Source organism: Oryx dammah, unplaced genomic scaffold (assembly GCF_014754425.2).
Source record: "Oryx dammah isolate SB20612 unplaced genomic scaffold, SCBI_Odam_1.1 HiC_scaffold_10, whole genome shotgun sequence".
Lineage (NCBI taxonomy): Eukaryota > Metazoa > Chordata > Mammalia > Artiodactyla > Bovidae > Oryx > Oryx dammah.
Genome location: NW_024070194.1, coordinates 40676973 through 40693020, shown reverse-complemented (window position 1 = coordinate 40693020; position 16048 = coordinate 40676973). Strand labels below are relative to the sequence as shown.

At 57.0% G+C, this 16048-nt stretch overlaps 1 protein-coding gene across 1 annotated transcript in view; it reads left to right on the top strand.

Moving 5' to 3' along the window:
• Positions 1-16048, top strand: part of PYGB (glycogen phosphorylase B) — a 33515-nt gene that overhangs the window by 8951 nt on the left and 8516 nt on the right. The window contains exons 2-14 of the mRNA XM_040248844.1: positions 1576-1677; positions 3914-3992; positions 5219-5322; positions 6623-6754; positions 8244-8355; positions 8646-8728; positions 9533-9676; positions 10094-10186; positions 11168-11314; positions 12006-12169; positions 12830-12944; positions 13307-13408; positions 13942-14089. Of these exons, the coding sequence (XP_040104778.1) occupies positions 1576-1677; positions 3914-3992; positions 5219-5322; positions 6623-6754; positions 8244-8355; positions 8646-8728; positions 9533-9676; positions 10094-10186; positions 11168-11314; positions 12006-12169; positions 12830-12944; positions 13307-13408; positions 13942-14089 (1525 nt within the window). The remainder of the gene's footprint in view (positions 1-1575; positions 1678-3913; positions 3993-5218; positions 5323-6622; positions 6755-8243; positions 8356-8645; positions 8729-9532; positions 9677-10093; positions 10187-11167; positions 11315-12005; positions 12170-12829; positions 12945-13306; positions 13409-13941; positions 14090-16048) is intronic.

Sequence of the window (16048 nt, the reverse complement as noted above, 5' to 3'; positions counted from 1 at the left end):
GTACACTGCTGAACCCTGGACACCTGTGTTCAACTTGGGAGGGAAGTGAAAGAGATTCAAAGGTTTTAAGGCTGATTACCTTTTATGCCTCAGCACCCATCTCTTAGAGATAATCAAGCTATTTTCCTAGTGCTAGTTAAAAGTTGGAAAGATCAAACTACAACTTTTAAAATACATATTTGTATGAATAGTTACAGGCAAAACGAAAACATCTCAACCATATCCCTGACCTGCCAGCTTCTTATAAAACCTCTCGGGAGAACCCCAGAAGGAGGCTGGTGGGGGAAAATGCCCCTTGTGTGTGCCTGGGAGAATAGAATGTTCACAAGATGCTCACTCGCCCAGACAGCTAGGCACTGTCATCTTGGTGTGTTTGCCCGTTGGTTACCAAGCCCCGTGGGAACCCCATAGACTAATAAATCAGCTCAAGTGTAGGGTAAATACCGTGCAGGACGATGAAAGGTCAGGAAGAGGCAATGGGCCGTGAGCAGCAGTGACAGCCGTGGTGGATAGAGAGAAGCTTGTTACACTGTGATGAGTCTGTGACTTAAAGGACGCTGGAACATGGATGGGAATTTTGAAGCCAGGCATTCATATGATCAAAAAATGTGGAAGAAAGGCTGACTGAGACTGAAATCTCTATTTTTTTTTTTTGTATCCATGCATGTTCTTTCGATTTGTAGATTTGATATGTATGGAAAGTTTTCTTAAATTATATATATTTTTAAATACATTTCTTTATTTGGCTCCACTGGGTCTTAGTTGTGGCATTCAGGATCTTTAGTTGTGGCCTGTGGGGTCTGGTTCCCTAACCAGGGATCAAACCCAGGCCCCCTGCGTTGGGAGCATGGAGCCTTAACCACTGGACCACCAGGCAAGCCCCCCAAGGCCTTACTCTGGATGGCTGGGAGCAGCATGGAGGTCCCGTGTAGGAGCAGGACTCTGTGGGCCGGATCTCCACTCTGCCACTGCCTTCCGCGGCCCACTGGGGAGTCGCAGGGGGCAGCGGGCTCCAGGCGTGGGAAGGGGGCAGCCGGCTCCAGGCGTGGGAAGCGTTGGAATCCTGCATGATCCCCAGCGAGTGTTGGTGGGCGTCTCTTCTTTTATACCGAAGTTTATCTCTCAGTCCCCCAAAGCCAGCAGATGGAAATAGGCAGACACGTCCATCCGTCTGTCCCATTGTGTTGACCATGCAGTTGGCACTGAGTGCCCAGTGCAGCTGTCAGGAGCTGTTCACCCTGCAGGGCTGGCCCACCCCCGCCAAGCGCAGACAGGGCTCCATCTGTCCTGGGGGTCGGTTCCCCACCATCGCCCTGCCCCACCTCCCTGCCCTCAGGGGAGGTTCCTTTTTGTCCCTTTGGGGACTCAAGAAGGGCAGTGCACAGAATCTGCTTTTGAAGGACCCTCCCTGGGGGGCAGCCCCTGGAAAGGTGAGGTTGGCCGAGGCTGAAGGGAGGGAGCCCATTTTAGGGGTGCAGGTAAGCGCAGTGTTGGCCGAGTGCAGCCTCTGCACTGGGATCTTCAGGTACGTGGGGCAGAGCCAGCTGTCTCAGATGCCTCCTCTTGCTCCCTCAGCGCATCTACTATCTGTCCCTGGAATTCTACATGGGCCGCACCCTACAGAACACGATGGTGAACCTGGGCCTCCAGAACGCCTGCGATGAAGCCATCTATCAGGTGTGGTCCCTGGGGCCGGGCTGCTGGGTTGGCCTCTGGTGAGCACCGAGCCTTAATCCAGCCCTGCAGAGGCGAGTGCTGCCGTCTGGGACTGAACGCCCGGGGCAGGGGGAATGTAGTGGGTGACGCGCCTTCTCAAGGAGAGAAAGGCTGGATGGGAGCTACTGCCCGGAGGGCAGGGACGGGGGCAGGTTGTGATGCTGAAACTTGAAGCTTCTCGACCATTGCGCGTTGCATGCCCACCCCACATGGCAGAAATGCCTGATATCATTCCATTTCTCTTTACTTTATTGAGCTGGTGGCCCACTTCCAGCTCCCCTCTCCCAGCCTAAAGACACTTGTCCTGCACCTGCTGGTAAAATTGCCCTTCTCTCCTACTTGGAATTGTTGTCGTTCAGTCACTAAGTTATTAACGACTCTTTGCAACCCCATGGGCTGCAGCACGTCAGGCTTCTCTGTCCATCACCAACTCCTGGAGCTCACTTCATCGAGTCGGTGCTGGCATCCAATCATCTCATCCTCTGTCATCCCCTTTTCCTCTTGCCCTCAATCTTTCCCAGCATCAGGGTCTTCTCCAATGAGTTGACTCTTTGCATCAGGCCAAAGTATTAGAGCTTCTATGGACAGAGGGGCCTGGTGGGCTATAGTCTATGGAGTTGCAAAGAATGGGACATGACTGAATGACTAATATGAGCAATAGAAAATACAGAGAAGCATGTGTCTTCTTAAACATTGTACATTTTTCCCCCCTAAAATGCTGTTTCATTTGCTGTTTAGCTTTTAGTTAAGCTTGTGTTGGGAAGGTTTCCATGATGATGAACTTGGAATCTCAGGCACATGTTGGCAGTGCCTGCCTTTCAGGCAGGACGTGGGTACTAGAGGCTGTGAACTGGACTGTCAATGGTGCAGGGCTGGACGGCCTCCTCCCCAGGCTCCCCAGTTACTATGCACTGTGAAAATAAAACATGGGAGACTTCCCTGATGGTCCACAGGTTAAGACTTGACCTTCCAAAACAGGAGGTACCAGGAGCTAAGATCCCACATGCCTCACCGCCAAAAAACAAGCAATATTGTAACACGTTCAATAAAGACTTTTTAAAAAATGTTTTAAAAAAGAATAAAACATCCCACTGCTGCACCACCCCAGGCTCCAGTTCCAGAGCGGGTTCCACTAAAAACTAGAAATTCAAAAGAAGCCACTCTCTCCTGAGTGTGCCATCAAGGACACACTTAAAATTACAGGAAAGTTAAAATATACATGGAAATTGTCTGCTATGATGAACGTCTTCACACACCTGGCTTCCCTAGTCCTCAAGCCCAAGTCATGGCTGGTCTTATTTCCTGTAAAGCCCCACCACTCCCAAGTTATTTAAGAGCCAATATCAAATGTCTTAATAATTCACATGTAAATATTTCACTAGATATTTCTTTTCTTTTTCTTTGGCCAAGCTGCACAGCTTGCCAGACTCCTCTGTCCTTCACTATCTCCCAGAGTTTGCGCAAACTCATGTCCATTGAGTTGGTGATGCCATCCAACCATCTCATCCTCTGTCGTCCCCTTTCTCCTCCTGCCTTCAGGCTTTCCCAGCATCAGGGTCTTTTCCAGTGAGTCAGCTCTTTGCATCAAGTGGCCAAAGTTCCTATTTTATAAATAAGTTTATTTGCACTATTTTTTGGTTTCCACATATAAGCATTATCACATAGCAGTTTTCTTTGTCTGGCTTATTTTGTTTGGTATGATAATCTCTAGTTGCATCCATGTTGCTGCAAATGGCACTATTGCGTTCTTTTTTGTGGGTGAGTAATACTCCTCAGGTACATACCATTCATCTTTCCGTGGACATTTTGGTGGTTGTTTCCACGTCTTGGCTATTGTGAAGAGTGATGCAGCAAACGTCGGGGTGCACGTGTCTTTCCCAGTTAGTTTTCTTGTGACTGATACATGCCTAGGAGTAGGATTGCAGGATCATATGGTAGTTCTCTTTTTAATTTTTTGAGAAACCTCTGTACTACTCTCCCAGTGGCTATACCAATTTATATTCCCACCAGCAGTGTAGGAACATTCCCTTCTCCCCACTTTTAACACCAAATTTTAATGTCTGGTTCTCAAGTCTAAAAGAAAGCAGCCTCTAACCTCTGATTGCTACAAGCTCACAGGATTTAAATATCTTTCCACCTATTACTTGAGGGAAAATATGAAGTACTATTAAAATGTTACCTCTGTGTCTGTTCACAGTTGGGGCTGGACTTGGAAGAACTGGAGGAAATAGAAGAGGACGCTGGCCTGGGGAACGGAGGTCTGGGGAGGCTGGCAGGTAACCCCAGCCTCTGTCCAGGATAGGTCTTTCCTGACACGGCGCTTGCTCAGTATGCTCACTCGCACACGGCGAGGCCAAGGTCAGCCGTGCTCCCAGCACTGGCCTGTCAGGGCAGATTTGTCCCTCAGAGTGGATGGGACAGTGTGTCCTCCAAGTCGAAATCTTTGCCACCAGTAGGAAGAAAAAAATCAACTTATACTATTCTCTTTCATACAAGGGGCACTTCATAATTATGGAGACCAGACTTGCCAGTCCTGGGGACCTGGTGCAGAGAGAGGTTTCTGACATCCCTACCACCCTCCTGATTGGGAGGAAGACAGGGATAGAATCACACACACATTTAAGAATGTAGCCCAACTTAAAGCACCGGCTCCTGCCTTACTGCAGTGAGCTGACTACCCCGAAGAGGCAGAGCTGTTCCTCTCAGAGCTGTCGCTCCCTTCTCACCCAATTTGAGAGCAGCCTCAGTTTGGTGTGTTTTAGTTTGGGGTATTTTTCCCCCTCTTGTCTTAATTATTTTTTCCGGCCTTTATGAGGCGAAGGAGCTGGGTTAAGAACTCGGAAGTGGAAGCAGCAGTCCCAGTGAGACTGGATCGCACTATGTCCTGCTGGGCTCTTGGGCAGCAGAGAGCAGAGAGGATCGATTCTGTACCGCCCTGGAGTGTGTGGGGCCCCAGAGTTTACAGTACCATGCGATGGCCCGGCCCGCCCCTTCTGAGAGGCATCCTCCTGTGAAGGGAGCAAAGGCCCTAACGTTGATCCATGCGTGTGTGCGTTTATGCCTTCAGAATTCAAGTTAAATTCTGCAGACATTATAAGTGCAGCATGTTTCTGGCAGATGAAACATCCCACAGATCTTCACCCTTGGCTGGGTCTGCCCACATCCAGGGAAAGGCCCTGTGCATCCCACTTGAGGGCGGGGATGGTGTGTGGAGACGGGCCGACTTTGGCAGTGTCCTTCGTGTTCGTCCCCCTCCCCACGCCCCCAAGTAGTCCCCACGTTGATGCTGTCTTGGCTGTAGGCTCTCAGGCCGAAGAGCCTCAGCGGTGGCCCAGCAGCCTCAGCCTTTCCTTTTCATGAGACTTGAGGCCACCGGGTCCCCACTGAGCCACTGCCTGTCACCCTGGGGCTGCCCTCCAACCACGGGGTGTCTGTCTGCCTGTGTCCGGGCCTGGGCTCAGAGGCCTCGGATCTGCTGACGTCCCTGTGTTTGGACTTCCAGCCTGCTTCCTTGACTCGATGGCCACCCTGGGCCTGGCGGCGTATGGCTACGGGATCCGCTATGAGTTTGGGATTTTCAACCAGAAGATTGTCAATGGCTGGCAGGTGGGTGCGGTGCTCTCCTTCCACTTGCTTGCGGCCCTCAGCACACAAGAGGGTCACCAGGCGCTGTGAGGTCTGCTTCTGGACTTCCTGCTCCTCCAGGGAGGCTGCGTTCCGGCCCTTGGCAGAGCGGAGGAGGCGGGGCGGGTGCTGAGGGCCCCGGGCGATCCGTGATCTGCGTGCCATCCCCTCAGCCAGCAGGGCCTGTCGCCCGTGTGTTCTCAATGCACGTGGCTTCTGTGTGGTGACAGGACGTCTGGCGGGCTCAGGCCAGAGCGTGGCTGGGCCTCTTATATTTGAGAAGATGCTGCTTCTGCAGACAGCTCGTGGTCCTACTCTGCAGAGGGGACTAGGCTCTGATGTTGGAATCTCACTGATGTTCAGGGAAGGAACACCTTCCTGCCACCAGGAAGTCAAAGGCAGGACCAGTTCTGTGATGAGTGTCTGCCTGCCCCAGGAAGAAGGGGCTCACCTTCTGTGGAGTCCTGAGAGGGGGACTCGGGAAGCAGTAACCTCAGCCACGCCACTGTCCCACAACCCAAATGCTCCTTCTTGGGACTTGCCTCCTTTCTGTCTCTGTGACTTGGTTGTCCTGGACGTGTGGTGTACACAGAGCTGTCTTTCGTGCCCTGACTGTCCCAGTCACGTCATGTAGATGGAGTCACGTGGTGCGTGGACTCCGAGTAACATCTCGAGGTTTGTCAGTGTGCCTCAGGACTTCTCCCTTTTACTGCTGAATTCAAAGCATTCTTAATGTCTTTTTATTTTGATCTGTTTTCTGCATTTTATATGAGTTTGTTTAATAGTCCAAAAGTGAAAGTGAATGTTGCTTAGTCGTGTCCGACTCTTTGCAACCCCATGGACTATACAGTCCATAGAATTCTCCAAGCCAGAATAGTGGAATGGGTAGCCTGTCTCTTCTCCAGTGGATCTTCCCGACCCAGGGATCAAACCAGGGTCTCCTGCATTACAGGCTGATTCTTTACCAGCTGAGCTACCAGGGAAGCCCTAATAGTCCAAAGCATTCACTTTTAAATCGAGAGCCTGGACTAGAATTGGGAATCTTTACCTTGTAAATCAGCTGCAGTTGTGTTTCCATGCTGGGGTTGATCGTCTAGGTGGCGTGGTGGTGCAGGTGGAGAGCGGGGCCCACCAATGCCCAGGACCGCCGTCCCCCTTCACCTGCTGCCCCCCGCCCTCGCTTGCCTCCCCCCTCACCTGCCACCCCCTCTCACCTGCCGTCTCCGCCGCCCTCACCCGCCACCTGCCCTCACCTGCCACCCCCCACCTGCTGCCCCTTCAGGTGGAGGAGGCCGACGACTGGCTGCGCTATGGGAACCCCTGGGAGAAGGCGCGGCCGGAGTACATGCTGCCGGTGCACTTCTACGGGCGCGTGGAGCACAGCCCCGAAGGCGTGCGCTGGCTGGACACGCAGGTACCACAGGCACTTCCTGGGGGGCACTGAGCACAGGGACCCTCAACTTGCCTCCTGTCAGGGGCTTCCCTTGGGGCTTCCCTGTGGGAGCTGCCTCCCCACACACTTGGCTGGGACGGTTCAGACCTCGACCGTGTAGTTTAACAGGAGCCGTGTCTCAGGGTGTTTTGTGGCAAGCAGGTTGGTGCCGGGAGGGGCAGGCGCTGGGGGTTGTTGGTGAGAGCAGCTCTGCGTCCCGGGGCTGGCGCTCACTGCATAGCCCTGGCTCTTGGTAGGGTCTCCCGGTGTGGCTCACTGATTATTTGGAGCCATCAGTGCCCTGGGCAGGGAGCCCTGGGCGGATGTCGCAGAATGGAGCATCCCCACCCAGCGGGGCCCCTGACAGGGGGACCAGGGCAGAAACACCAGGTGCTGGAGGAGCATGGTGCTGGCCCCGGCGGGCACACACGCAGAGTCCCCCCAGCTCAGAGATGGCGGGAGGGTCAGAGGAGGGCTTTGTAGGGGGCGGTGGTGTGGGGATAGTTTGCAGTAAGTAAGAAAGGGTCTGCTGTCCAGTGATCTGGGGAGATGAGCAAAAACAGGGCAAGCCTGTGAGCCACAGGTGTTCTTATGGGCTGTCCGGATTCAAGTCTGAACTGGGACTCAGGCCAGGCAGGCTGGTAGCCCAAGATGCCAGAATAAGTTGTATTTAATTTTAAAAAGTGGGAAAAGGAGTCTGGTCTTCTGGGTGTGTGTGCCTGTTGAAGACAAGTGAACGAAGGCCTGGAGACCCCAGCAGGACGCAATGAGGGCCTTCCCATGGGGCCAGGCCTTGGAGAGGGCCAGAGCGGTTTGCAGATGCTTCGCAAGGCTGGTTGAGGCCAGGGTCGGGGACAGGGTTGTGGGGCGATGGAAGGAAGGATGAGGCTGGGGTATAGTCCCCCACCCAGTCCTTTGTGGCTCTGGGAGCTGCCTTCACACCCTGAAGCCACCCTCGGAAATGGACCTGAGTGTGAGCAGCCCCACAGGAGGGCCCGAGGGCAGCGAGGACCCGAGGCGGGGGTGCCTCTGTCGGCTAGAGCGCACTGGTGCTTCCGGGCATACGGGGATGGGGAGTGGGGAGCACACAGGCCGCTTTGGTTTGCTGAAGTTCATGGTCAAGGCCCCAGGAGGAGCCTCCACAGAAATGGGGCATGTTCAGAAATAGCGGAAATCGAAGTCCCGAAATCGAAGCCGCCTACGCAGAGTTGAGGGGTGAAAGGGCAGGCATGGAGGGCGGAGGCTGAGGACATGGGAGGAGGGTCTGCCCAGGGCCAGGTGACCATGGACACTGGCATGGAAGGTAGGAGATGCAGGAGGCCTGGAGAGTGGTCGGTGTTGTTCGGGGCAGGAGGAGAGAAGCCAGAGGAGGGCGGGCGGCAGCCACCAGCGGCAGGCTGCTTCTGTGAGGGAGCCACCCCAGCCTCGGGGGGGTACGGCCCAGGTTGGGGACCACGCTTTCCCTTGGCAGGTGGTGCTGGCCATGCCGTACGACACCCCAGTGCCAGGCTACAAGAACGACACTGTCAACACCATGAGGCTGTGGTCCGCCAAGGCGCCCAACGACTTCAAGCTCCACGACTGTGCGTCCCTCCTGTTCCCATCTGGTGCCTGATCCCAGACTGACCCCAGCTGCACTCACAGCCTGCAGGGCTCCCCAGCGCGGGAGAGGCTGAGGGCGGGTTCCCTGTGAGCCTTAGGCTTCCCAGGGATCCCACGTCCTCCAGAAAGAGCCAGGGCCTGGGGCTTGGAGGGGCTGGGCAGCAGAGCAACCATGGGGCGCCTTCTGCTCAGGAGTGCTTGTCCTCAGACCCATCAGGGCGCTTGGGAGCCTGACAGGCTCGCGGGTCCTGACCCCGCTCTCTGCCCTCAGTCAACGTGGGCGGCTACATCGAGGCGGTCCTGGACCGGAACCTGGCTGAGAACATCTCCAGAGTCCTGTATCCCAACGACAACGTGAGCAGCTGTTGCGGTACCAGGGGGAAAGGGGACTCTCATCTGTGCTGCCTCTCAGTGCAGGAAGCTGGGCTCCATCAGGGCCCCCGTGTACCTCACACTGGTCTCAGCTGACCTCCTGAGAGTGAGGATGGACACGGCATCCCCAACAGGGCCCAGGAGCCCCCAGACTCACACCTCCAGTCCTCCCAGTAAAGACAGGTCCACAGCCCTCGCCTCACCTGCTGCCGGAGTCTGCTCTTCGGCACCTGGTGTAGCTCCCTAAGAATCGGGGGGCACACTTGTCGGCAGTGGCTGTCCTGCAGTGATGCCTTGAGACCCACACGGTTGTGGTTTGAAAAGCTCTTTGTAGCTCTTTCCCCACATGCAAGACGGGGATCTCAGCCACGTGCTCCACAGCCCCAGATTCTTAGCAGACAAGCCCTTAAGGTTTGCCCAGCTCTGTGGCTGTGGTTTCTATTTTACCAGTGAAATATGTGCACACAGCAGCACAAGGCCCTGGGCTGAAGGGCTCACAGGAAAAATGCCCCCGACTCCCCATCCCACCCCCCCAAGATTGCAAGCAGAGTCTCCCGCTTCAGGTGTGAGGCCTCCAGACGCCCACACCCCAGAGGTTGTGTTCCTGGCCTTGGCCCTCGTAGGGTGCTGTGACCCCCTCCTGGCTGCACTCCTTCCTTGTCTGAGGGTCACCTGACCTTGGCCCCAGATCTGGGCTGGACCCCAGCCTGGCCCTGCCCTGGGTTGGGGGCCCCAGGGCCCGAGGCCGAGGCTGAGCCCAGACATGTCCTCTGGGCATGTCTGCAGTTCTTCGAGGGGAAGGAGCTGCGGCTGAAGCAGGAGTACTTCGTGGTGGCCGCCACCCTGCAGGACATCATACGGCGCTTCAAGTCGTCCAAGTTTGGCTGCCGCGACCCTGTGAGGACCTCCTTCGAGACGTTCCCAGACAAGGTGCGCTTGCAGAGGGGCCAAGCAGGGGACCGAAGCCAGCCGTTTCCGGGCGGGGCCTCCTCCTTCCGGCCACGGCAGGCTAGGCCGGGCCGGGCCGGCAGCGGCTCCGCAGCCTGGGTCTCCATGTCCCCGGAGACCGGACCTGGGATGCTGTGAAGGGCCCCGTTGGGCAGAGCTGCCAGATTGCAGGCTCAGTGGAGAGGCCAGCCACCCGCGTCCGCCAGGCGGGAGCAGCATTCCGAGGCAATCTGCTCCCTGCTCCTCAACCTGTGCTCCACGCTGGGACCTGGAGCCCATGCCGCGCCATCCACTGCCCGTGGCCGGCCCTGTGACCAGGCTCCGCGGGCGGGCAGCTGAGGACCCCAGTTCTGCACGAGTAGTCAAGAGGACTGAAGGGGTCGCCCCATGTCAACGCAGGTGGCCATCCAGCTGAACGACACCCACCCGGCGCTCGCCATCCCTGAGCTCATGCGGATCCTGGTGGATGTGGAGAAGGTGGACTGGGGCAAGGTGAGCTCCGCGCCCCGCCCCACCGCAGGGCCGAGGACTGGGCCGGTCCTGGGCCATGGAGCAGGGCCTCCCTGGGGGCCTCGGGAAGAGAGGGACGCTGTCCCTGGGAAGACAGGGCCGGGGGTAGGAGGACGTACAGGAGCGGCTCTGGGGTTTCTCCCGAGGGCAGGATGCTGAGTACAGGCGGCAGGGCAAAGGCCAGAGAAGAGCGGTTTTCTGGACAAAAGGATTCTGACACTTGTCGGAGCTTCTCACGTATGCTTTGTCATCTTAGAACTGTGGTCAAAGACCCAGAGGTGTTCAGCTTACAGAAATACATCGTTTATTTATGGGTTTGTTCTCCTCACCTCACTTATTTTGGTCCTAGACTCTTTAGTGCAGTTTTCTTGATAGCACTAAATTAAATCAACATATAAAGCCATTTTACCCCCTTTTTGGTTTGGGGTGCACCTTTGGGTGGGGCTGAGCTGGTGCAGTTCACCTCTGGACAGCAGAGGGCAGGGCCGCGCTCTTCACCAGCAGTCCCTGGACCACAGGTGTGAAGTCCGTTTGGTGGAAATAAAGCTGCCTGGAGCTCTGTCGTGTTTGCAGAGGAAACTGGGGCGATTCCCAGGTAGTGAAGAGGTGCTTGGTTCCGAGTATGTCCCGGGTCACGACAGGAGAGTGAATCGGTTTGGTATATGTGCTGGGTCACATCAGGAGAGCAAAGCACTCACCACGGGTCTGGGAAGCTCCAGGCCCCAGAGCAGAGATGTGCAGCTGGCAGGGCCCTTCCTGGTGGCATCTGAGCACCTGCCTCTGACCCTACACGTGCCCCTCCGACCCTACACGTGCCCCTCTGACCCTACATGTGCCCCTCTGACCATACACGTGCCCCTCAGCCTGGCGTCTGACAGCTGGTCTTCTCTGAACGCTGTGGGGTTTCTGCAGTGTTGGGAGCTGGTCTTCTCTGAACACTGAGGGGTTTCTGGATTGTCACAGGCCTGGGAAATCACAAAGAAGACTTGTGCGTACACCAACCACACGGTGCTGCCTGAGGCCTTGGAGCGCTGGCCGGTGTCCATGTTTGAGAAGCTGCTGCCGCGGCACCTGGACATCATCTACGCCATCAATCAGAAGCACCTGGACGTGAGCATGGCAGGGCAGCGGGGCTGCACCTGCAGGGCCCGCCCGTCCTGCCGTGATGTGGGGAGGAGGGCTGCGCCTGCCCCCCTGGGCCCTCCTCTTCACTCCGTATCGGACTGTCAGGCCTGGAACAGGTGCTTCTTGAACAGAATAGCCTCTGCTCACAGAGGACTTGGGGCCTGGGGGCTGGCCCTTGGCAGAGATGTTGGCTTGTCTCCCCACTGGGAGCCCTGTTTTTGGGCTTAGGGGGAGCCCTTTTTCTCATATCTGAGGAGGTTCAGATGTGTCTGTTCCTGGCATGCCAGAGGGCTTTGTCCTGAGACATCACTGCAGTGTTTGGGTGATGGGGGAAAAGTCACCTGTGTCTTTTCTCTGTCACGCATAGAGAGGATGCTCGTACAGGAACGGGGGGACTTCGGGTTAAGGTGTGATGATTTTCCTCCTTTTGATCTTTCGGTGAAAGAGTGGCGTTCTCACTGCTAGACTGTGGTTACATCCTGCCTGGGCCCCCGAGCGCAGCATCTTCATCTCTTCCTGTTGGTCACACAGCACCTGCTCAGCTCCGCCAAGTCCACAGGCTGAGCCCGCAGCTGCCTGGGCTCAGGCAGCCCCGTGCTCAGGGCTAGCCAGCTTGGGCTCCAGCTGGCCTGGGGGAGCAGCTCCTGCCCTCCCGCTCACCGCTCTGTCCTTGCAGCATGTGGCCGCCCTGTTCCCTGGGGATGTGGACCGCCTGCGGAGGATGTCAGTGATCGAGGAAGGGGACTGCAAGCGGATCAACATGGCGCACCTGTGTGTCATCGGGTCCCACGCTGTGAACGGCGTGGCGAGGATCCACTCGGAGATCGTGAGGCAGTCAGTGTGAGTGGGGAGCGCCCTTCGGCTCCCACCCTAGCCCTGCCACCTGCAGCGCAGTGGCTGAGGCTGGTAACCGCCCAGAGCTCAGTGGTGGGAGGGTGAGCCTCTGGCTCGATGGACTATGCTGGGGGTGAGCCCTCTTGTCACCAGGAGCCCTCCGGCTGTCAGTGTTCTCCGTCTCTCCAGGCAGATCTGCTCCTGGAGTACCTGCCTGGGGATGAGGGGCCCGGGCCAGACGGGGGGAGGTCAGGGCTGAGGTCAGGGCAGAGGTCAGGGCTGGGGCTCATCCCTGAGAGGAAGGAGAGATTCCGAGGGCAGGTTCCCTGCTCCAGCCTCTCTCCACGGGACGGGATCTCAATTCCGTCTTTCAGTCTTCATCCGAGTCCTCGAGTGGGACACCTGCCATGAGCGCCTAGTGGCCTGCGTCCTCAGGGCTGGCCTGAGGCTTTGTGTGATGTACTGTTTTATCCCCACTGTCTGTCTGTGGCCCACTGTCAGGACCACTGGGAGGAGGCCAGGCTCCAACCACCTGCTGGGGTGGTCGGGCTCCTGGGGAGACAGAACAGCAAGGCTGGGTCCGGGGCCCCTCCAGAGGGCCCTGTACCCTTTGCCCGCCTTGTTCCAACCAACGTTTGCCGAGTCACCTGTGTTCTGTGTGTTTAGCTTTAAGGACTTTTACGAGCTGGAGCCGGAGAAGTTCCAGAATAAGACGAACGGCATCACGCCCCGCCGCTGGCTGCTCCTGTGTAACCCGGGGCTGGCAGAGACCATCGTGGAGGTGAGGCCGGTGCCCCTGGGCCTGCATGGGGCTGTGTGGGTGTGACCCACCCCTTTGCGTGTGGAGAGTGGGGGCTCCTGGATGAGTCGGGGGTGGGCACTGCTGCCCACAGATGTGACCAGCCTGGCGGTTGCTCGGCAGACCTGATGGTCCTTGCAGGAGTTCAGAGGGGGTCCTGGGCTTCAGGTCCAGCTTGTGAGTCCTGACGAGATGTGTGAGCTGGGAGTGGGGTCATTGTTGAGTTGTTCCCGTGTTCTCGAGCGGCCCCAGTGTACAGGATCTCCTGGGAGGGGGTGTGATGGAGAGGAGTGGCCAAAGGGGATGCAGAGCGCAGAAGCTGTGTCGCCCCCATGGTTCTGCAGAGAATCGGGGAGGGTTTCCTGACAGATCTGAGCCAACTGAAGAAGCTGCTGCCGCTGGTCGGGGACGAGGCGCTCATCAGGGACGTGGCCCAGGTCAAGCAGGTAGGCCCTGCATGGGGCCAGGAGCCCAGCCCCCACTCAGCCCTGTGGAGGGGCCCTGGGTCCTCTGGGAGAGCTTGTCTTGGGGGAAGCACGTGGGAATAGATGCAGGCCCCGCATCTCCACTCGAGCTGCTGTCTGCGCCCCCAGATCCCCCATAGCCACCTCACAGCCAGGCAGCCTGGCTCTCTGGACAGCCTCTGAAGACCGAGACTGACCCTCTGCTACGCCACTGGCCTGGCCCTGGGGGCCCAGAAACAGTGCTCACTTCAGGGTCTCCATCCCTGTCTTCTCGTCTCCTTTTCTGCTTTTCTCACCCTCGCTTCTCTCCCAGGGTTTGCTTGTTGGTCTGGTTTCTCGCTTAGCTCTGAGCCCTTGTGCAGATCCACTCTCAGGGTCATGCTTCCCCACTTCTGCCCACGTGGACCCTCGTCCCTCCATGTCCTCCCTGGAGCGGCCCCTCCCTACCGCGTCTCTGACGGGCTCATAGGCTCAGCCCTGTGGACACCCCACTGTCCTTACCTCTGTTCTCCCAGGAAAATAAGGTCAAGTTCTCCGCCTTCCTGGAGAAGCAGTATGGGGTGAAGGTCAACCCCTCGTCCATGTTTGACGTGCACGTGAAGAGGATCCATGAGTACAAGCGGCAGCTGCTCAACTGCCTGCACGTGGTCACCTTGTACAACCGTGAGTGCCCTGCCCGCACCCCACTGTGAACCAGGCCTTTTTCTCATGTGCTTGATCTGACATGTCACTTTAAGCAGCTTTAAGCAGAAACTTCTGGTTTTCTGTTTTCACAGCACAGCAGCTACAAGGAGTGAGATGTGAACTCAGAGGTTGGGGAGCTTGAGACCCAGGGGACGCCCTGCCTCTGGGGTGGGGCCTTGGGGTCCCTGGAGGCTGTGTTGTAGGTTCGGTGTAGCCTTTCTTTCATATTTAGTTATTATTGTTATTAGATTTGTTTAAAGTTACCTAGAGACACTTTACTCAGCAAGGAAGGCATTTAAAGTGCACTCTTGGAAGATGAAATAGTGTGTTACATCTGTACACCTTAAACCAGTAACGTTTAAGTGGCATTTAATTGTGAAGCAAATGCGAATCAAAGAGCCCCCTAACCACAAAGTGGCTATGAACATTTTCTAGTTCTATAAGTGAGGTAATAAAGCCTCAAGGAAACCCATATGGTTTTTTAAATTTTGTAACATAGTAATATTAACATAGCAGCAGCAGTAGTAACATAGTAATATTAATAGTAAAATAGTAAAGTGAATCCTAACTTTGAAAACAAAGGAACCACAAAGCTCTTCTGGAGAGTCAGCTCCCCAGTTCCCACGAGGGAGACTTGGTCCCCAGGGCCCCACCCGGTCACTCATGAGACAGTTCAGTCGCCGGTTTCCATTGAGCAGCTCTGACCCAAAGCTCAGAAAAGGCTCAGGGGAGCGCCCTCCCATGCGTGTGGCCCGGGCGTCTCCTGGGCCAGAGGCGGCAGTTCCCGGAGGCCTTGTCTTGTGCGGTGGCTTGCTTTCACGGTTGTGATTTCTTGCACTTCCTTTGTCGTTGCCCCAGTGGTGCCCCCGAGTCCCCTGCTCCTGAGCAGCAGGGCGGGTCTCCTGGCGGCCTGCCCTCCCTCCCCGCCCCCTCTGGTGGCCAGGGCCGCCTACTGCCCCCCGCACCTCCTCTGCTCGCGGCCTTGGCAGCGTTCCGACGGGGCTGGCAGGGCATGCGCCCCCCATCCACTCATCCGCCAGTGTGTGTGTGTGCACGGGGGTGTACGTGTGGTCTCCCCACGGGCAGCCTCCTCGCCGTGCCCTGACTTGGGTCGCCGTCTGCTGTGAGGGCCGTCCGGTCTCCCCCCTGCTTGGTTCCTGCGACCCGGGGTCTTCTGTGTCCACGGCGTCGGTGGCCTTTCCCAGGAAGGGTGGCTGGGCTGAGGCAATGTCCTCGGCCTCACTCTCTCCTCAGGCAGTGCGGTCAGGAGGGTGGTCCTTGAGGGGCAGCTCTCGGCCGGTGCTTGTCCGGCTCAGCTGTCAGCCGCTGGCCATCTGGTCAGTTCTCTCCATACTCGAGGCCCTGTGAGCATGTTGGTTGGTGTCTTCTCTCTTGTTTAAGGTGTGCCTTGAAATACATGGAGACCCGGATCCGGCTTTCTCCTCGCCGGGCTCTGGTGCGGTGTGGGGTTGGGTTTTCTCCCACTGTCGTTCTGCCGGTGGCAGGCTCACTCTCCCTTGCCCGCCCCGTGCTGTCTGCTGGTCCTATCTCCGTGCTACGTCTGCTCTCCTCTGCCTGTTTCTCCTCCCCGTGCTTTCTGTGATCGGGTTGCACCTCATGGGGCCATTCTGCCTTGTGGCCCGTGTTTTCCCCCACCTTGGTGTTGCGTTTTGGGCCATGGTCTCCTGTCTGCGTTGACCATCCTCATAGGCTGGAAACTTATGGGGGGCAGCTTCTACTTCCCTCATCTGTGGCGAAGCTGTATGTTGGGGTCAGAGGAGCTGCATCAAGACCCTGGCTGGAGCCTCTTGAGCTCAGGGTACTGCAGGCCTCCCAGCTCCAGACGCCCCTCTGAGGCCGTGTCCCTCTCCGAGGCTGTGTCCCCCTCCATGGCCGTGTCCCCCCTCTGGGGCCATGTCCCCTCTCTCCATGGCCATG